The following is a 22,586-nucleotide window of genomic DNA, read 5'->3' on the forward strand; positions in this document are numbered from 1 at the left end:
TATGTTTTTTCTAGTAATACATTGTTAAAAAAAACTTGGCTGATTATAGAAAATTTAGAAACAAAGTATAAAAAGTAAAACAAAAAAATATATTGTTCTGTTCCCCAGAGGTAAGCATAAATAATGTTTTGGTATATTTCCTTTTATATATGACTACATTGACAATTGAGAAAATACCGTCTTGTAACTATTTTATGTTCTCCTCTTTGGCTCTGCACTTGCATTCAGGCCTGAGATTAAAGGTATTTAAGATGCAGATCCCTTTCAAAAGAGAACACATTGGCATTTTTGGATTTTATGTTCCTAGGTGGGCTGCATCACGCAGCTGCCCGAATTTCTGGTGACAGTGTCTACAAGCATCTGAAGTATGAAGGTGGGATTCACCGAGTTCAGCGAATCCCTGAGGTGGGCCTGTCATCAAGGATGCAGCGCATTCACACGGGAACCATGTCTGTTATCGTCCTCCCTCAGCCAGATGAGGTAACTTCACGCACACGTTGAAAACTTACTCTCATGTAGTGGGTATTGTGCTGAGGAATCTTAGCTTCTAGCAAACTGATTTTCGGGGTTTCACATTGAACTTTGCAGTCTCTACTGGGAAAACCTTAACTCCTCCCCACGTAAAGTTGCCCTTCTTATGCCTGACCAAGATATTTTGTTTTCTTTAATTAGAAGCCAGTTCTCTTCATAAAATAGAATTCACAAACCTTTTCAAATCTTCTTGCTTAAGTTTTATCTTAAGAAAAATATGATTTCCACAGGTAATATGTTGAGGTCAGTGATAGAATATCTGTATGGGGTCAGTGTCTTATTGAAGCCGGCCATATTGCCTCTATCTTTTTTCCTAACTTTTTAAAATTTAATTTAAACATACAGAAAATTGGAAGAATACCACTCTAAAAACTTATATAACCTTCACCTGGAGTCAACACCTGTTTATATTTTGCCACATTTGCTAGATTCCTATACATGTGTGTATGTATACTTTTTAAAAAATAACTATTAAGAATATAGCAGTCACTGTGAGACTATTTATCCCTCAAATCTTCAACTTAACATCTCCTAAGAATAGGACGTTCTTCTACCTAAACGATGCCATTTTCTGTCCATCGACTGATGAATGGATGAAGTTGTGGTGCATATACACAATGGAATATTACTCAGCCATCAAAAAGAACGAAATCTTGCCATTTGCAGCAACGTGAATGGAGCTAGAGGGAATTATGCTAAGCGAAATATGTCAGAGAAAGACAAATACCATGTGATTTCACTTATATGTGGAATTTAAGAAACAAAACATAAACATAGGAAGAAAGAGAGAGAGGGCAAACCGTAAAAGAGTCTATTAACTATAGAGAACCAAACTGAGGGTTGTTGGAGGGGAAGTAGGTGGGGCCTGGGCTAAGTGGGTGATGAGCACTAGGGAGGGCACTTGTGTGATGAGCACTGGGTATCATATGTAAGTGATGAGTCCCAAAATTCTGAAACTAATATTACACTATATCTTAACTGGAACTTAAAAATTTAAGAAATAAATAAATAATTAAATTGGGTATAATAGCTCAACCCCATAATTTTTCTTTTTTGGGGTGGGGGAAAGGCAGAGGGAGAGGGAGAGAGAATCTTAAGCCGACTCTATGTCCAGCGAAGAACCCAACATGAGGCTCGATCTCATGATGCTGAGATCATGACCTGAGCCAAAATGAGGAGTTAGACACTTAACCAGCTGAGCTACCCAGGCGCCCCAACCCCATAATTCTTCTGTAGGGATTAAATGAGACACTAAGGGTTGTTGTCCCCAGGAACCAATAGATTGGAGACCTTTGTATAATATCAATAATAAAATTGGAAAAGTTATTAGAAAAAATACCATTAGCTATGAAACTCAAACACAAGTCTGTAATATTTCTATGAAAAACTCCTGTGCATGTCTTCTCACAGAATACTTCTCCACTCTAAATGTGTCAAGTTTTTTCTCTCACCAGGCAATTTCTTCAATTCTGTGTGAACACCAAGTTAGGTATCCTACAAGCCAATTCAGTTCTGACAGCGTCTACTGGGGAATAGCTAAGAGCTCAGCCTCACAGCACTTTCTTCCCTCCTACTTCAGAGGCCATTCACAAGTCCAGCTTGTCACCTGTGCTTCCCACCAAGTCACTATGAATTGAGAGGTTTCCACAACCCCTTCCTTGGGTTCAGTAATTTACTAGAGTGGCTTATAGAACTCAGACTCCCCCCTGAGCATGGAGCCCTGTGCAGGGCTTACTCCCATGACCCTGAGATCATGACCTGAGCCAAAATCAAGAGTCGGACACTCAACTGACAGAGCCATCCAATGCCCTCAACCTTTTTTTTTTTTTTTTTTTTTTTTTTAAATGCCATTATGTTTTTGAAGAGTCTGGAGCCTTCATCTTGTAGGGTGTCCCACATTCTGGATTTATTTGTTTCCTCTTGGTACTCTTCAACTTGTCCTTTTATCCCATTGGATTCAGGTCACAGGTTTTGAGTGGGAATACTTTACAGGTGTAGGTGTATATTCATGTTGCGTCTTATCAGAAGGCACATAATCTGAAATTGTCTGATTTTCAGTGAAGATGACCACAAAACCAGCTCCATTGTAAAAGTGTATTTTTTTTCTCTTTGTAGTTACTGAGTAATGCCTGCGGTACATAATAGCCTATTTCCAACAACTTTTCTTCCACAATCGTAACATCCATTGATCTTTTTTGCCTGAATCAGTTATTTCATTTGGGGTGGAAGATGGTGATTTTGTAACTCTGTCATTTCTTCTATATTTATTACCTGGCATTCTTTTCTGTCAAGAACTTTCCTCCCTACTACCTTCTCTCCTCCTTCCTTCTTGCTTGCTTTCTCTTATTTTACCTCATCATAAACTCAATATTATTTCATCTGTTGACTTCATTATAGACTTACATATTTGTTTTTTAAATTGTGTGAGTTATAATTACTATGGTTTTTGGTTCAAACTTGTCCCTGATTTGGCCATTAGTAGCCTTTTTAGGGGATTCCCTTTTGCAATGACCCCATCAATTTTTAAGCATACCCTTGCTTTCTGGTATAATTAGATATCCTAAGCCCACCTTCTGCCTTTCTGCCCTCAGACTTGGGAGTCAGATCTCATTTTTTGGGGGGAGAAATGTACCTAGAAACCAAGGTGTAGGTACTAGGTACGCTCATCATTACTAAAGTCTGCTTGTGTTTAGATTGCGCAGCGGACAGAGCTAGGAGATACATAGGAGTTTAACACGGGTTCAAGTTATTATTACCAACTCAAAGTTAACATTACAGGGAGTTTTTCCCCCTCACCATCTTGTATTTATATCTCTTCCCACTTAGAGTAAAAAGTTTTATTTCTTAATCACTTAATGTGTTTACTTTTTTCCTTATTATATAGCATATATAAAAACTTAAAAAATTACTTCGCAAACTACTGAGCAATGTTTAAGATTCCTGTCCTTAGAATATAGTCCACCAAGAAAGCATAGTCAGAATGCGATGTTCAAAGACCATCAGAAATAATGTTTTTCTGTTTGGTTATGATATCATTATGGTAAATATTTTGAATATTAGGATTTGATTTTTCCTTCCTCTTTTATCTAATTTCATTTTTGGTGTATGGAAGCATTTATGTCTCTCAGAAATCAAAACTATTAAGTTGTCTTTCTTTTTCTTTTTTTTATAGATTTATTTATTTATTTATTTATTTTTGACAGAGATCACAAGTAGGCAGAGAGGCAGGCAGAGAGAGTTGGGGAAGCAGGCTCCTCGCTGAGCAGAGCACCTGATGCTGGGCTCAATCCCAGGACCCTGAGATCATGACCTGAGCCAAAGGCAGAGGCTTTAACCCACTGAGCCACCCAGGGGCCCCTTAAGTTGTCTTTCTTAACTCCTTATTCCTTCCACTGTTCTCACCCATCCCCTTATTCTTTTCGCATTCTTGGAAATTAAACCCATGTAGTGGAGTTTGCTTTTCATAAAAGAGCAAAGTCTTATTCTCTTAATTGACATTTAAAATTCTTTGTATATTATTAAGTCACTGGTTCTTTGTTCAGAATTTCCCAACATTCATTAGGTAGTTTCTGTAACACTTGGGAGAATATGACGTATAATATACGTATATTTGCTATATAACTACTTAATATACTGTAACCACCAAAATGGGAAATTGCTGTTCATCTCTTTAGTGTTTATTGAAATTTTAAGGTAGCCAACACTGGCATATTTTAAAAAAGCTGAATACTTTTTTTTTTCCCACAGTAGAGTATTCATTTTAGAGGAAATAAAAGAATAACCACGCTGTATAGTAAATTATAAAATTGACCCCGTTACTACTGTGCTTTACAAAGAGTCACACTTGCTGTCATTCGTACAAATGAATGGTAAATGTGAAATAAGATGTTAGTTCTCTCATGAAAAACAGCATATTTTGTACTATTTTTCTGTGTGTGTGTGTGTGTGTAACAAATAGGTGCTTAAAACAATAAAAATTTATTGTCTAACAGTTCTAGAGGCCAGTAGTGCAAACTTAAGGTATCTCCAGGGCTGTGCTCCCTCCAAAGCTTCTGGGTGGGGGAGGGATGCTCCCTTGCCTTGCCCAGTTTTTGGTGTCTCCAGGTGTCCATTGGCTTGAAGCTGTATAACTCTGAATGCACATGTTCCTCTTGTCCTCTCTCTCCTTAGCTGTCTGAGGGCACTTCTCATTGGATTTAGGACCTGTCTGAATAACCCAGGATGATCTCATCTGAACTCAATTACAGCTGCAAAAACTCTTTTTCCAAGTAAGGGTCTAGTGGTTAGAATGTGAACTTATCTTTTTGGATTCCTCCATTCAGTCCACTAATCTCTGCACACGCAGTGTGTGTTCTGTAAAGTCTCAGCAAATGCTGATTTAGCAAATACTGAACCATCATTTCCCCTAGGGGAAATTGTGTGTGTGTGTGTGCGCACATGTGCACATGCAGGTGTACATATGTTTATATACCTATATATAGATTTCTATATCTATGTGTCTTATGGAGATTATAATCTTAAAAGTTACCCATCCAGATAAATAAATAAATAAATAAATAAATAAATAAATAAATAAATAAATAAAATTTTAAAACAGAGGAAAGTAACCCACCTGGTTACTTAGAATAGGTTCTATTTTCTTTATTTTACAAAGAGAAAATGAGGTTCAGAAGTGTTAGGTGACTTGCCTGAGGCCACTTCACTACCAGATAGATGCCAGAATTGGGGTTCACACCCTGTCCAACTGACCCGAGAGCCAGAGCTTCTTGTATTATCTTCTCTGCCCCCTCCTGTCTTCATTCTCTGGTCAGACTGAAAAAAGAAAGCAAACTATCACTTTGTTGGGCATCAGCTGGGAATGTGCCTGTATAGGACAGCTTGGATTTTTTGCTGCCCTGCACAAGTTCTCTGGTGACTTTGAAAATGCTGTAGTAATTGATTTGGGGGAACAAATAAAGTAGGTGAATTTGCAAATACAGAATCAGGGAATAATGAAGATCACACTTACATACACACATATGTACATACATATATATACATGTATGTATATACGGAGAGAGAGTATGTTTTCTATCCTGTGGCTTTGTGGGATGATGGATGCTGAAACTTGAAAGTTTGCATAAACTCAGTGATCTCATGGCATCAAAAGTCAGTGTCAAATATAGGGAGTTTATGGTTCTTTCATTGCTATAAGCTATTTTTTAGTCTAATGGCTGTGACTTAGAACAACAACACAGTTTATTTGAAGAATCTTGAGATAAATTTAGTATTAAAGTATTTGTTGGGATGCCTGTGTGGTTCAGTCAGTTAAGTGTCTGCCTTTGGCTCGTGTCATGATCTTAGGGTCCTGGGATCGAACCCCATGTTGGATCCCCTGCTTGGCAGGGGGTCTGCTTCTCCCTCTGCCTGCTGCACCCATGCTTGTGTGCCATCTCTCTCTCTGACAAATAAATTTTAAAAATCTTTTAAAAAAAGTTAAGTGTTTGTTGAGTGTAGAATTGACTTCCGTGTTCCCTTTTGTTCTAGGTAGATGTGAAGGTGGACCTGAAGGATTTGCGGATAGATACATTTCGAGCCAAAGGAGCAGGAGGACAGCATGTTAATACAACAGATAGTGCGGTCAGACTTGTCCACATCCCCACAGGTAATCAAGTCTGTTTGCTTTTGTACTTTTGATCTGTTTTTATGTCTTACAAAACTACTCAACACTGAGAAGAAAATAGTTTTGTGTTAGTGTCTTGTTTCTTGCCCAAACCCTTTAAAGGTGACACTGGGTCATGGGTTTTAGGTCCCCAATGTTCATATCCCACTTCTGTTTGGAAAAGGCACCTCTTGTAAAGGATGCAGACACTGAGTGTTCCTATTCCAGGAAGCTGCCCAGGTGTACTGGACAGCAATGAGCAGCCAGAGGTGTCCCAGCCTTAAAAAACCCACAAAAGCAGTCCTGGACATGCTCTTGCAATGGAGCTTTTGTCATCCTCTTGTTCTAGACTGACCTCTACCTCCGCTGGTCTGTGTTGCCTTAATGCTGTTATTTTGAATATTGGTAATTTTGGTATACTGTGAAGTAGTTTTGCAGCCCTTACTGTAATTTTAAATATTTCTATCATTTTTCACTTCTCTCCACTTCTATCACTTTACTTCTTTCAATTTCAAGCTTTTAAAATTTCCTTTTTAAAATTAATTCTTATGTTATATGTTAAATGGTTTAAAAGGCCAGTGGGAAAATCCTTTAACAAAAACCGGCAGCTCCTAACATGTCTTTTTTCTCCCCCTTCCCCCTGCCTTGACCCTAACATCCCTTTAGCCATAGGCAACCAGTTTAAAAAAACTCTTAGTTACTTTTTCCTGGTAATTACCTCATTCTAAATAGTAGGCAGATCGTGCTCTTCTGATAGATTAGATGTAAGATTACATACATATTGACTTCTTAATGTAGTAGATGAAGATTAGGCTCTCATAATAGCCTATTTTCCTCTTCCTAAAATATTTATATTTTGGCAAAATTAATCTTCACTACTTTCATGTAAAGAACAAGTATATAGTGTTCACTGCCGAGCCAAGAAGCATACAGGTATCTCCCTGCTTTTCAGAAATTCACATGAAGCTGCTTTACTTTTATGAAAGACCTACATTATACCTGTTCTCACCAACCAAAAGAAATCTAAAAAAATTTTCATTTTTACAAAAAAAGGTGAAAAGCAGAAATAGTGTTCAGTATTTTTTTGCAGCTAACAGTTGTAGAAGATTTGCACACTCTGGGCAGCGAGAGCAGCCCCCGCCAGCTCCTTCCCCAGAACTATATTCAGCATCTCAGCATCAGGCTACCACAGCTATGAACTCTGTGAGCATCTGTGTATCTCAGTTTATTTTCTCAGTTTACTTTCTCAATTTATTTTGCACGTCCATTAGCAAGATGTGTTTTAATAACAGATTTTGCAGGGGGATGGTCTTGGAATGCACAAAAAATTCTCTATATAACTTAATCTAAGTGCTCTTCACTTTACAACATTTCGGCCTATGAAAGATATCATAGGATTGTTCTACTTTCTGATAGCAGGGGAGACATACTGTGATTTCATTTCATAGAGTTAATGATTACTTCATTGCTTTTCTAGTTGCTTCTCTTTGACTCTGAGTCTTCTTTGATCTTCTAAAAACTCTGCAGAATGAAATTAACAAGATTTTCTAGAGGGCTAACGCATGGTAGCAACACCTCTGGCAGAGCTCTCTAGTCTAGAGCGGTTGCTCGCCACGGCTACAACACAGAGGTGGTTCTGAACACCAACACGGAATTCCCTTCGACCCTACTGTGTGTTGGATCCTCCTGTATCTTGGATCCCGTCTCATCTCTCTTAGTGTACTCCTTCATTTTAGTGAAGTCCTTTTTCAAGTGGTTTCCTGAGAAAAGATGCATGTACGTATTCTGAAAAGAGCTTTATTCTAAGCTCATACTCTGCTGACCATGAATACTTGATTGGAAATCGTTTCCATTTAGAACATATAAGACTTTCGTCATTCATTATTTCTTTTTTTTTTTTTTTTGTTTCATGTAAGTAGGCTTGTGGAGCCCAACACAAGGCTTAAACTCATGACCCTGAGATCAAGACCTGAACTGAGATCAAGAGTTGGATGCTTAACTGACTGAGCCACCCACGTGTCCCTATCATTCATTGTATTTGTATCTGAAGTATTTTCTTCAATAATTTCTTATTTACTGTTTTCTTTTTCTTCCTGGAATTTCTTTAAGTCAGATGTTAGACATCTTGGATTTATTGTTTGTCTTCTTTTTTTTTTTTCCTTTCACATTGTCTACCATTTGTGTTTTAGGTTTTTTCCCCAACACTTTTACTGAATTTTAAAAATTTTTTGTTCTTTTTTAAAATTTTTACAAGCTCGGGGCGCCTGGGTGGCTCAGTGGGTTAAAGCCTCTGCCTTCGGCTCAGGTCATGATCCCAGCAGGGAGCCTGCTTCCTCCTCTCTCTCTGCCTGCCTCTCTGCCTACTTGTGATCTCTGTCTGTCAAATAAATAAATAAAATCTTAAAAAAAAATTTTTTTTCACAAGCTCTTCTTTTATTCTCAGAATTGTCCCATTTTTATAGCATCCTTTTATTATTGTTGATGCATTTTTCCTTTTTTATTCAAATATATTAATTTTAATTTCCCTGAAATTTTTTTCTGCTTCCTGCAATGTCTCTCTTTCCTTTGAGTTTATTTTTTCTGTTTCGCTCTTACTTTCTGCTTAGAAAGGTCTGGGAATTCTTTTTTGTCTTCGTATGTACATAAAAGCTCTGAGTGTTTGGGTGCCCCTTACCCACTAGTAAGTTTCACTGTGGGGCAGTTAGATTATTAATTAGCTTTTTTATTAGGGACTCCCAAATGTCAGTGTTTATACAACTTTTCACTTGGGTAGTTTGTTTTCTCCTTAGTAGGATCCTCCAAGATACATTTAAGAGTAAGGTCAAGGTCTCACCATTCAATAAGCAAACTTAATCCTCTTACTTTCAGTACCATGTCTCATATTTATTCTCCTTTGTACCAAGTCCCAAGTCAGACTTCCCTTATTTAATTCTCTAAAGACTGTCCCTTCTACCTCCTACAGATCGAGGGAGGGGACTTAAAGATCTACTTTAAGACTTTCTGTTTTTAGTCCCCAGCTTTTTAAGTACCAGGTGCCTCAATTCCTGAGCCCTTCTGGTACTCCGCACGGCAAAAAGGCTTGTTTCTTGCCAGCTCTCCCACTAGAGGGAGTTATGTTTCACCTTTCTCCCCACTGCCAAGTCACTTCCATTCTTCCATATGCCTTTATATATTGTGCTTGTGGCTGTGTGCATCACCCGTTTTTATTTTGTATTTCCATTTCTTGTTCTTGTTGTTTTAGTGGGATTTTTTAAAATAAAGAGGAGACCATCTTGAGATCAGATGTCACCTTTAAATTTTAAATTCATTTTCAGCCTATTGTTTTTGCTTGTACTTTTATAATAGCAAAAGTTAATGTAACCTAAATATCCAGCAAGAGCATAATTTTATAATCTCTCTCAAATTGATTTTTATTCCATAAGAAATTGTAAAAACTGAGAATATATACATAAGCAAAAAAACAGAAAACATCTGTAACCATTCCCAATAACCACTGTTGGTATATTTCTTTGTTTATGTCCTTTTGAATTCTTTTTTATGCATATAGAAACATATCCTTTTTTACCAAAAATGAGGTGGTAATTTTTGTAACTTACCATAATTTACCTAAGAAATCCACAAACTTTTAGATACTCACTGTGTTTTATTTCAACCTTGTATTGTGGGATATTGTTCTATATTATAAACTGTCCAGAATAATAACAATGAGCTGAAGCTGAAATAAAAATTAAAATGAGAAAAAGTCAGGTAAATGTGATAAAAATTCTGACAAAAATGAATCAGAATATTTTAAAACATATATCCTTGTGCAGACATAAATTACTGACTTGACAAAAAGTGACCGATGTTTTTATTTCCAAGTTTACCTTGGGCCATATTAGTTTTTAGCCACTTAGATCTAGTTCTTCGATTTAAAAGAGGCCTTATGGCTTACCCTCGAACCTCCCCTTAAGCAATGTATCACAAGGCCTGCTGACTTTTATGAGTTCATATTGTTATGAGCAAGTGATTTCTTGAGTCAGTGGTATGCTTGGAAGCTTACCATGATTTCAGCATCTGGTGCAAAGAAAACTCAGTCTGTCTTCTATTCTGGCCACTCCACAACCCTTAGAATGGGAGCTATATCCATGCTAGACTTGAAAGTGAGAGCTGTAGGTCATTCTTCTGTTTCCCTCTTGCACATGGACTCTTGAAGACTCGTATTGTTTTCTAACCTGCTGCTTCTACAGAATTTCATTTTTCAGCCATTGGAAGAGTGGTACCATAGGGGTATGGTTAAATTATTGTTCAGGGAAAAGTTAAATTTTTTTGGTAGAATTTATCAAATCAAGATGAAGACATTAATATTTTGTGCTTTAAAGCAAGCTTTTTAGTTTCTTACCAGTTAGTGAAAGCGGGCCTCTGTAATTCTTACACTGTATCCCTTCATCATCATAGATTATGGATAATACCTAGTTCTTCCAAATCAGATTTAATTTTTTACTTCATTTTGTACTTTTAAGATTATAGGATTTTTATTTAACCTTTGGTTATGTATAATTTATTTCATCTAACCTAAGAACTCATCAACTGAAAGATATATCACTATTTTGTTACTATGAAGAAATATAAAAAACACTACCAATTAAACTATCATATGCCAATGAGCGTGATGCATCTCAAGTTCAGAGATGTTCATTTTTTTTAAGTGGGCTGTTTAGAATAAAATATGGTGTATTTGTTCTCACTTATAATTGAAAATCTTTTAAATAATAAATGTAGTTATTTAACAAATATATATTAGATACCCACTTAGTACTATTGCTGCCTGGAATTTTGGAATCTCCTGTAGAGTATTGAAACAACACAAGAGTTTTTTTGTTTTTTTTTTCAAAGCCCTTTTACAGTTTTTTAACAACTCCAGCATCTTACTTTAACAGCTCTTCTGTTATTCAACTTACCTCCCTCTACCCTAATCCTCTATTCCCGAGGGAGTCCTTACGATTAACTACTCCTCTACAGAAAGTGTAGTAAAATAGATGATCAGGTGATTCCCTTGGGAATTACTGAGCTGGTAAGTAAGAGTTGTCGGCTAAAAATTCTGACCTGAGCCTCGGGATAGGAATAGTGCCCATGTGTAAGCAAAGCTTCCTGCCGGTCAGCTGAGACGAGGAGGAAGTTGAAGGAAAGCTTATGAATATCTTGAAATGACTGTTTTCTTATCCTTTTGGGTGGTGAAAAAAGAAGAGCAGATTCCAGACAGCTCCAGGCAAATGCCTGAAGACGAAAGCAAGTCGGTGCCCCAGCCCAGACTCGTGACGGCAGTAAAGCAGTCAAGAACAAACTAACAGGGGCGCCTGGGTGGCTCAGTGGGTTAAAGCCTCTGCCTTCGGCTCAGGTCATGATCCCAGGGTCCTGGGATCGGGCCCCACATCGGGCTCTCTGCTCAGCGGGAACCCTGCTTCCTCCTGTCTCTCTGCCTGCCTCTCTGCCTGCCTCTCTGCCTGCTTGTGATCTCTCTCTGTCAAATAAATAAATAAAATCTTAAAAAAAAAGAACAAACTAACAGACTCCTGAGTCACAGACCTGTACTCCTGAAACTAATAATACGTTATATGTTAATAATAATAATCTGTGTAAAACATCACTAATTATATCCTGGAGGGTTAAAATAAAAAGATACCAAAATTTAAAGAACGAAGAATAAACTAATAGAGGTGAAACCTGGGTGTTCCTACTGAAAGTGTTAGCAGGTGTATGTTGTAGCTTATTTAGATAGGGGAAAACGCAATTGGGAGAGGAGAATTTTGTCTTGTTTAGGGACAGTAGAATTTTATAGAAATTTTAAAAATCTCCACCCAAAGAATTGCCAGTCTTTCAGTTCAGCTGGCCTAGCTAATACAGTTTTTGGGTTCTGTGGTTCAGAAAGAAAAATACTTTCACCTCTAATGTACTTAAGAACGGGATTGGACACAGGCCTTCAGACTGGTAGCTGCAAAGTTAAGGACAGCACAGACTGAAGTCTTAAGGGTCACTGTTCAGGTCGAGATTTGGGCTAGTAACTGGGCTACACTGGCAAAATCCACCCAAATCCAGAAGTTGGCTAACGAAAGCATGTATGATTAGATGTGGGATTAGCTGAATTTAGAGCCAGGACAACTGAGAAATATTTGCTCTAAACTCTTCCTTGTAAAGAGTTTAGTTTCTTCTTTGGTTTCTATATATAACATCTATATATTGACCCTTGAACAACATGGAAATTAGGGGTACTAACCCACTCAACCCCTTGCAGTCCAAAATACACATATAGCTTTTTATTACCTCAAAACTTAACTACTAGTAGCCTACTGTTGACCAGAAGGAAGACTTACCAGTGTCATAAACAGTGATTAACACAGGTTTTGTGTTGTATGTATCATATACTACATTCTTTTTTTTTTTTAAGATTTTTTTTAGTATTTTATTTATTAGAGAGAGAGAGAGAGACAGGCAGAGGGAGAAGCAGGCTCCCCGCTGAGCAAGGAGCCCAATGCAGGACTTGATCCCAGGACACTGGGATCATGACCTGAGCCAAAGGCAGGCACTTAACCAACTCAGCCACCCAGGCACCCCTATATACTGCATTCTTAGAATAAATTAGGCCAGAGAAAAGAAAATGTTATTAAGAAAATCAAAAGGAAGGAAAAATATATTTATAATACTATATTTAAAAAGAAAGAATGCATAAGTGAATTTGTGCAGTTCAAATCTATGTTGTTCAAGGGTCAACTATATAAAGTCATTTTTATTTTTTCCCTTTATTAATTTTTTAATTCTAGTATAGTTAACTTACAGTGTTATGTTAGTTTCAAATATATAGTATATATATATAATATGTATGCAGTAATTTAGCAATTTTATACATTATTCAGTGCTCGTCACAATAACTGTACTCTTAATTCCCATCATCTACCTCCCTCTGGTAACCGCCCATTTTGTTCTATATATTTAAGAATCTGTTTTGTCGTCTCCATTTTTCTTTGTGTGTGTGTTTTGTTTCTTAAATTCCACATATGAATGAAATCATTGGTATTTGTTTTTCTTTAGCTGACATTTCACTACCATTATGCCCTCTACATCCATGTTGTTGCAAATGGCAAGATTTTGTTCTTTTTTAAAATTCTTTTTTATGTCTGAGTAATATGCCATTATGGATATATTATATATATAAATATCTTTTTTTCTTTTTCAAATTTGTATTTAAATTCTAGTTAACATATAGTATAATATTGGTTTCAGATGTAGAATTCAGTGATTCATCACTTACATACAACACTCAGCACTCATCACAATTGCCTTCCTAAATGCCCATCACCCATTTGGGCCATCCCCGACCCACCTTCCCTTCATCAACTCTCAGTTTGTTCTCTGTCATTAAGAGTCTCTTATGCTTTGCATCCCTCTCTTTTTTTTTCCCTTCCTGTATGTTCATCTCTTTTGTGTCTTAAATTCCACACGAGTGAAATCACCTGGTGTTTGTTTTTCTCTGACTGACTTATTTTGCTTAGCATAATACTCTAGCTCCATCCATGTTGTTGCAAATGGCAAGATTTCATTCTTTTTGATGGCTGAATAATAATATTCCATTACATAGATCTATGGATATGGATATGGAGATATAGATACATAGAGATGTAGATATAGATAGATACATATATGCCACAAGGCCACATCTTTATCCATTCATCTGTCGATGGACATCTGGGCTCTTTCCATAGTTTGCCTCTTGTGGACATTGCTGCTATAAGCATTGGGTGCATGTGTCCCTTGCCACTCTTTATTTTTGTATCCTGTGGGTAAGTATCTAATAGCGTAATCGCTGGGTGTTAGGGTAGTTCCATTTTTAACTTTTTTGAAGAACCTCGGTACTGTTTTCCAGAGTGACTGCACCAGCTTGCATTCCCAACAGTGTCAGAGGGTTCCCCTTTCTTCATATCCTGTGTTATTAGTTTTAGCCATTGTTGTTTCCTGTGTTTAATTTTAGCCATTCTCACAGGTGTGAGGTGGTATGTAATGGTTTTTATTAGTATTTTCCTGATGCTGAGTGATGTGGAGCATCTTCTCATGTGTCTGTTGGCCATCTGGGTGTCTTTGGAGAAATGTCTGTTCAAGTCCTTTGCCCATTTCTTAACTGGATTATTTGTTTTTTGGGTGTTGAGTTTGATGAGTTCTTTATAGATTTGGGGTACTAACCTTTTATCAGATATGTCATTTGCAAATATCCTCTCCCATTCCCTAGGCTGCCTTTTAGTTCTGCTGTTTCTTTTGCCATACAGAAGCTTTTTATCTTGATGAAGTCCCAGTAGTTCATTTACGCTTTTGTTTCCCTTGCCTTTGGAGATGTGTCTGTAAGAAGTTGCTGTGGCACGGGATGCCTAGGTGGCTCAGTTGTTTGAGCCACTGCCTTTGGCTCAGGTCATGATCCCAGAGGCCTGGGATTGAGTCCTGCATTGGGCTCCTTCCTCAGTAGGGAGCCTGCTTCTCTCCACTTCTGCCTGCCACTCTGCCTGCTTGTGTGCTCTCTTTCTCTCTCTCTCTCTCTCTCTCTGACAAATAAATAAATAAATAATCTTAAAAAAAAAAAAAAAGGTTGCTGTGGCTGAGGTCAAAGAGAATGCTGCCTGTGTTCTTCTCTAGGATTTTGATGGTTTTCTGTCTCACATTGAGGTCTTTCATCTATTTTGAAGTTGTTTTTGTGCGTGGTGTAAGAAAGTGGTCCAGTTTTATTCTTCTGCATGTTAGTATTCACAACACCGTTTTTGAAGAGACTGTCCTTTTTCCATTGGACGTTCTTTCCTGCTTTGTCGAAGATTAGTTGACCACAGAGTTGAGGGTCCATTTCTGGGTTACGTATGCTGTTCCAGTGATCTGTGTGTTGGATTTTGTGCCAGTACCATACTGTCTTCATGATGACAGCTTTGTAATATAGCTTGAAGTCTAGAATCATGATGCCTCCAGCTTTGCTTTTCTTTTTAGGATTGCTTTGGCTATTTAGGGTTTTTCTGGTTCCATACAAATTTTAGGATTGTTCTAGTTCTGTAAAAAATGTTGGTGTTATTTTGATAGGGATTGCATTGAATATGTGGGTCGCTTTGGGTAGTACAGACATTTTAACAATGTTTGTTCTTCCAATTCATGAGCATGGAATGTTTTCCATTTCTTTGTGTCCTTTTCAATTACTTTCATAAGTGTTCTGTAGTTTTCAGAGTACAGATCTTTTACCTCTTTGGTTACGTTTCTTCCTAGTATCTTACGGTTTTGGGTGCAGTTGTGAATTTCTTTTTGATTTCTTTTGAAATCTTCCTTGATTTCTTTTTCTGAGGCTTCATTATTGGTGTATAGAAATGAAGCAGACTCTGCATTGATTTTTATTCCTGTGACTTTGCTGAATTTTCCTGTATCAGTTCTAAATTTTTTGTAGTCTTTCAGGTTTTCTACATAAAAGTATAACATTGTCTGCAAATAGTAAAAGTTTAACTTCTTTCTTGCTGTCTGGATACCTTTTATTTCTTTTTGTTGTCTGATTGTGGTGGCTAAGATTTCCAGTACTATGTTAAATAGTAATGGTGAGAGTGGACATCCTTGTCTTGTTTCTGACCATAGATAAAAACCTCTCAGTTTTTCCCCATTGAGGATGATACTAGCCGTGGGTCTTTCATATATGGCTTTATGATTTTGAGATATGTTCCTTCTATACCTACTTTGTTGATGGTTTTTATCAAGAATGGATGCTGTATTTGTCAGATGCCTTTTTTCTGCATCTGTTGAGGGGATCATATGGTTCTTATCCTTTCTTTTATTAATGTGGTGTATCACATTGATGATTTGTGTATATTTACCCACCCCTGCAGCCCAGGAATAAATCCCACTTGGTCATGGTGAATAAGCCTTTTAATGTACCTTTGGATTCAATTTGCTAGTATCTTGTTGAGAATTTTCATCCGTGTTCATCAGGGATATTGACCTGTAGTTGTCGTTTTTAGTGGGTACTCTGTCTGGTTTTGGGATTAAGGTAGTGCTGGTCTCATTAAATGAGTTTGAAAGTTTTCCTTCCATTTCTGTTTTTTGGAACACTTTCAGAAGAGTAGGTATTAATTCTTCTTTAAATGCCTGGTAGAAATCCCCTGGGAAGCCATCTGTCCCTGGACTCTTGTTTGTTGGGAGATTTTTTTTTTTTTTTTAAGATTTTTATTTGTTTGAGAGTGAGTGAGAGAGAGAGAGAAAGAGAGAGAGCATGAGTGAGGAGAAGGGCAGAAGGAGAGGGAGAGGCAGGCTCCCCAATGAGCAGGGAGCCCATTTCGGGGCTCCATCCCAGGACGCTGGGATCACAACTGAGCTGAAGGCAAACGCTTGACTGAGCCACCCAGGTGCCCCTTGTTGGGAGTTTTCTGATTACTGATTCAGTTTAGTTACTGGTTATAGATCTGTTCAAATTTTCTATTTCCTCTTATTTCAGTTTTGGTAGTTTGTATGTTTCTAGGAATTTGTCCATTTCTTCCAGATTGCCCAGTTCATTGGCATATAATTTTTCATAATATTCTCCTATAGTTGTTTGTATTTCTGTGATGTTGCTTGTGATCTCTCTTCTTTCATTCAAGATTTTATTTGGGATCGTTCTCTTTTCTTATTGTTAAGACTAAGTGGGGGCTTATCAATTTTATTAACTCTTCAAAGAACCAGTTTCCTTCATCTATTCTGCTGTTTTTTTGTTTGTTTATTTGTTTGTTTGCTCCAATATTGATTATTCTCTAATTTTATTATTTCCTTTCTTCTGCCGGCTTTAGGTTTTATTTGCTGTTCCTTTTGTAGCTCTTTCAAGTGTAAGGTTAGGTTATGTATTTGAGACTTTTCTTGCTTTTTGAGACAGGTCTGTATTGCAGTATATTTCCCTCTTAGGACCTCCCTTGCTTCATCCCAAAGGTTTTGGACTGTCATGTTTTCATTTTCATTTGCTTCCATGTATTTTTTTTTAAAGATTTCATTTATTTATTTGACAGAGAGAGACACAGCGAGAGAGGGAACACAATCAGGGGGAGTGGGAGAGAGAGAAGCAGGCTTCCCACCAAGCAGGGAGCCCAATGCAGTGCTCGATCCCAGGACCCTGGGATCATGACCCGAGCCGAAGGCAGACGCTCAATGACCAAGCCACCGAGGCACCCCTGATTCCATGTATTTTTTAAAAATATCTTCTTTAATTTCCTGGTTAATCCATTCATTCTTTAGTAGGATGTTCTTTAACCTACATCTATTTGTGGTCTCTCCAAATTTTTTCTTGTGGTTGACTTCAAGTTTCATAACATTGTGGTCAGAAACGATGCATGGTATGATCTCAATCTTCTTGTACTGATTGAGGCCTGATTTATGACCCAGTGTGTGATCTGTCTTGGAGAATGTTCCATATGCACTCGAAAAGAATGTGTATTCTATTGCTCTAGGATGGAATGTTCTGAATGTATCTGTTAAGTCCCATCTGGTCCAGTGTGTCATTTGAATCATTCAAAGCCCTTGTTTCCTTGTTGATCTTCTGCTTAGATGATCTATCCATTGCCGTGAGTGGGGTGTTAAAATGTCTCTTACTATTACTTATTATTATCAATGAGTTTCTTTATGTTTGTTATTCACTGATTTATATTTGGGTGCTCCCAAGTGGGGGGCATAAATATTTATAGTTGTTAGATCTTCTTGTTGGATAGACATCTTTGTTGATACAGTGCCTTCCTTCAACTTTTGTTACAGTCTTTGGTTTAAACTTTAGTGTGTACTCTGGCTTTCTTTTGATGTCCATTAACATGGTAGATAGTTCTCTATCCCCTCACTTTTTTTTTTTTTAAAGATTTTATTTATTTATTTGTCAGAGAGAGAGAAGGAGAGAGAGCGAGCACAGGCAGACAGAATGGCAGGCAGAGGCAGAGGGAGAAGCAGGCTCCCTGACGAGCAAGGAGCCTGATGTGGGACTCGATCCCAGGACGCTGGGATCATGACCTGAGCCAAAGGCAGCTGCTTAACCAACTGAGCCACCCAGGCATCCCATCTATCCCCTCACTTTCAATGTGCAAGTGTTTTTAGGTCTAAAATGAGTTTCTTCTCTCTCTCACTCATTCCCTCTCTCAAATAAGTAAATAAAATCATTAAAAAAAAAAAGAAAAAGGCACCTGGGTGGCTCAGTTGGTTAAGCATCTGTCTTCAGTTCAGGTCATTATCCCAGGGTCTTAGGATCAAGTCCCACACCAGGCTCCCTGCTCAGCAGGGGCGTCTGCTTCTCCCTCTGCCCCTCCTCCCTGCTTGTGGTCTCTCACTCATTCACTGTCTCTCTCTTTTATATAAATAAATAAAATCTTTAAAATATATATAAATAAATTAAATGAGTGTCTTATGGGTAGCATATGGATGGGTCTTATTTTTTTATTCATATCTACTACTCTGTCAAATAAATAAATCTTAAAAAAAAAAAAAAGGTAGATCCTGTTTTCCCTAAAGCTGAAGCTTTGCAGCACTATGTGATGAGTAGACTTGGTGCCTGTAAGGGGTCCATGCTGGTCTTCTGGAGTGGGGCCTGCTGTGCTGATTCTTAGTCCAACTTGCCCTAGTGGAGATGTACCGGCAGGGCCGTGAGGCGGTGGGGGAGCATGGTGTAAGCTGCTTTAGTCGCCACTGGGTGGCACTATGTTGCTCACTAAAGTGAGTCAGCGCTAATGGGCAGGAGAGAAAATCGCTTTGCCAGGCTCTCTCTCCTGGAGCAGGGAGTTCGCACCAGCACTCTTCAGGAAGAGCTTACAGCTGAGCAAACCATCACCCCTCTTGTGTCCCCCGCTTCTGTCAGATTCCTGCCTTCACCCTATTTGTGTCTGAGCTATCTGCATACTGGGCAGCACAGTACTCCTGTGTCTTATCTCAGGCACATGGCTCTGTTTCAGAACTCCAAATTTTAGGGATCCACATGGCACAGACCCACGCTCATCCTCTTGGGGGAAGGTCTCACCTCGCTGGCTGGTGCTGGTTTGTCCCAGAAAAGCAGTCACACACCACACGGTGGTTTATGGTAAAGTGCAGCTAAAAGCCAGCACCAAGGCTTGTTGCCCTCAGCCGGTGTCTCTGTTCCTATATTAGGGAACAGGGACACACATCGCTGACAGTACTTCTTCTGTCTCCGGAAAGGCCCTGCCACCATTCCCAGATGCACTCCAAAATGAGGCGTTCTTTCTACCCAGGTGACCCAGGGGATGCCCAGACCACTCTGCCCACTCCCAGGTCTCCACCCTCCTTTCCTACAGAGCAGCACTAAACCCCCCCAGGCACAGCCCAGTCCATGGCACAGTCTTCTAAAACTTCAGACTTGGCGCTCTGCTGCTTATAAAAACTAGCAATAGTCATCCCCTCTCCTTTTCCCAATCACTGGTTTTGGGGAATAGTTTTTTTTGTGCAGTCCCCTGCCTGCTGCTTCTCTCGCTCTCTCACTCCTCTCCCCATGATCAGGGCTCCCTCCCCTCCTCAGGACCCCCAGCTTTTCTCTCTCCCAAATCAACTCTCCACAGCCCTTACCTTCTGTGAAGTGGCTGTTTTTCTACCTGTAGATGTGCATTTTGTGCCCTCAGTCCTCAGATCAATTTCTTGGGCACTCAGAATGATCTGATATTTTTCTAGCTGTATTCGAGGGATGAGGCAAGCTCAGGGTCCCCCTACTCCTCCACCATTTTAACTCCTAAATATATGCATTTATAAATATATATCTATACACACACACACACCCCTATCTTCTTTATCCATTCATCTAGTTTTTAAAAGATTTTATTTATTTGAGATAGAGCAGAGAGACAGTGAGAGAAAGTGAGTCAGGCTCCTCTCTGAGGGGGAGCCCAGTGCACCTGGGATCATGACCTGAGCCATTTCACCGACTGAGCCACCCACGCGCCCCTATCCATTCATCTGTTGATGGACTCTTGGGTTTTAGAAAGTTATCTTTAAAACATTAGCTCTGTGCAAATTTGTGGTTAAGGAAGGAAAGCTGAGTTCTCCTTGACTAAAACAGAGAATGGAGCAGCTCTGTGTGGGGGTGAGACTCTGTGTTGGGCTGTCTGTCCGAATGAGCTGAGAGGGAGAGGCAGAGCTGTGGAAATGAAAGTATGTGTAACCATCTGTAGATGCAGCTGCTTCCAGTCTTCTCATCTGAAATATCTCCTTCAGATCTCAGAATCGAAATAGCCATCTACTGCTTTTATCAGCGTGGTTCAGGTATAGTTTCTAAAGTATGCTAAGTCTGAGTTGTTTTTAATCCTTTGTGATCTTTTCCTGATTAGCCTTTCCCCCTTTAAAACGTTCCTGAGGCCTATCTTTTCCCCCAGTTTTATTGAGATATCATTGACATCTCAGTTCTGTCTTAATCTGGCTTCTGGAAGCTACAGTTTACCTCTGATCCTTGTTCTTTTTCAGGGCTTGTAGTAGAATGCCAACAAGAACGATCACAGATTAAAAATAAAGAAATAGCTTTGCGTGTGTTGAGAGCTAGACTCTACCAGCAGATGATTGAGAAAGACAAGTGTCAGCAACAAAGTACTAGAAAACTGCAGGTAAGGCTAACACAGTGTGATACCTCTGTGGGGCACCTGGCTGGTTCAGTGAGAAGAGCATGTGACTCTTGACTTCGGGGTTGGGAATTCGAGTCCAGTGTTGGGTGTAGAGATTTCTTAAAATAAAAATAGTAATACCTCTGCACAAAAGTCATCATTTTCTGTAGAAAATGTAGCATTTGTTCTTGATCAAATGGGACTATCTTATAGCATAGGGAAACGTACTTATTTGTAAATAAGCAGTAATTTCATGCATGTAGACTGGTTATACTAAATTTGGACGTGCCAGTTTGCAAATGAATCAATGAGATATGCATAAACTCGGGATCATCTCCCAGTTTTTCCCTCCAATGTTTGTGTCATGCCTGCTTTGAGAGGAGATTAGGTTAAAAGATAAAATAATTCCCTGGAAATTAAGGGACTTTGAGATTTTTTTATTTAAAAACCTATACTCTTTTACTAAAACCCTATGGGATCAAAAGTAAATGGCACTGTAAAAAACTGGTAATGATGATTGTTACTGATGGAATGTGGGGACAGGAGTAGAAGAGAGATTTATGTCCGCTATATACTTTTATACTTCCTGAATTTTGTACTTCATAAATGTGTAGTATTATTTATTCAAATATGTAGGTACATGCTAAGCAAAATGAATAAATGTCACTGTTTTAAGTAAACAGATTATAGGATTTTAAATCCTAAAAAATGTAAAGTTGGTCTTTGAGAAAGGTTGTAAGAGAAGGTGGAATAACTGTGTGTTTGTGTTGTTTGCTGGTGGGTATGCTACACAAAATTTGGAAGACTTTGTGGCCTTTCAGGACAATGAATTATATAAACTTAATCATTAATTATTCTTTTAGGCAAGATGTCCTGCTCTCACACTTTTGCCCTTCATGCTCTCCTTACCCACATTCTAACTTCCAAGTAGCAAAAGTGATGGGATTAATGGAATATTAATCCTCTGATAATCCTAGATTGTTGTCCTGCATCAGTATATACATTTGCAGATAGGAATGCCCATTAACAAACCATTGCTTCTTAGCACATAAGTGGTAACATAAACACTAAGAATTCCCCATGAGTGACATTTGAATTAATAAAAGACATTGGGATTCACTTGCTATTTGGCATTTTAGTACCAGATGTTTCACACAGTAATTTTAAAAATAAGTAATTCAAGATTGGCCTGGTGTAAGTTGTGTGTGTGTCCTCTTCAGAAATTTCTGGTTTCAAGCACCAGAAAAGACCTCCATGCCTCCCAATTAACTTATCCATCTGTGTGAAACTTTTTAGTAGGTATTTCTAATGCTTAGAGAAGTTTTTGCTTCAACTAATGTATATAGTAGCTTTATAAGGAAGGCATTATGTCAGGTTCTCAACCCTGGTTCCGTTTATCTCCTGAAGAGCTTTGTTTATCCCTCAGGCCCCAGCCCCCAAGAGTCTGACATAATTGATTTGGGTGGGAGCCTGGGCATTAATATGGTACTTTGGGATAGTAGTTTCTATACCTGGCTGGTTGCAGAATGGATGGCCTGAAGAATGTTCTAAAAGTCCATAATCCCTGCTTTGTTATATCTGAGATTAGACTTTAAAGTCTTTAATTTTAAAAAATTCTCCTGATAGTCAGCCATATTTAATTTAGTGTCATGTCATTTGCCTGAGGAGCAAAGAAAGTTACCGAAATATCTTTTTTTAGTCTTAAGAAGTGAAAGTGAGGGACGCCTCAGTGGGTCCATTGGTTAAGCGTCTGCCTTTGGCTCAGGTCAGGATCCTAGGGTACCGGGATAGAATCCCACATCAGGATCCTTGCTCAGCAGGGAGCCTGCTTTTCT

General features: G+C 38.5%; 1 protein-coding gene across 9 annotated transcripts in view; it reads left to right on the forward strand.

Moving 5' to 3' along the window:
• The window catches only part of MTRF1 (mitochondrial translation release factor 1), a 55,759-nt gene that overhangs the window by 18,681 nt on the left and 14,492 nt on the right, over positions 1-22,586 (forward strand). For 7 of the 9 annotated variants that reach the window (XM_047720052.1, XM_047720055.1, XM_047720053.1 and 4 more), the window contains 3 exons: positions 308-480; positions 6,058-6,175; positions 20,618-20,754. In XM_047720052.1, coding sequence (XP_047576008.1) covers positions 308-480; positions 6,058-6,175; positions 20,618-20,754 — 428 coding nt within the window. Of the gene's footprint in view, positions 1-307; positions 481-6,057; positions 6,176-11,395; positions 11,545-20,617; positions 20,755-22,586 lie in introns of those variants that run through there. The other 2 variants (XM_047720057.1, XM_047720058.1) reach the window with 2 other exon arrangements.

The sequence above is a fragment of the Lutra lutra genome, chromosome 3 (genome assembly GCF_902655055.1).
Source record: "Lutra lutra chromosome 3, mLutLut1.2, whole genome shotgun sequence".
Taxonomy (NCBI): domain Eukaryota; kingdom Metazoa; phylum Chordata; class Mammalia; order Carnivora; family Mustelidae; genus Lutra; species Lutra lutra.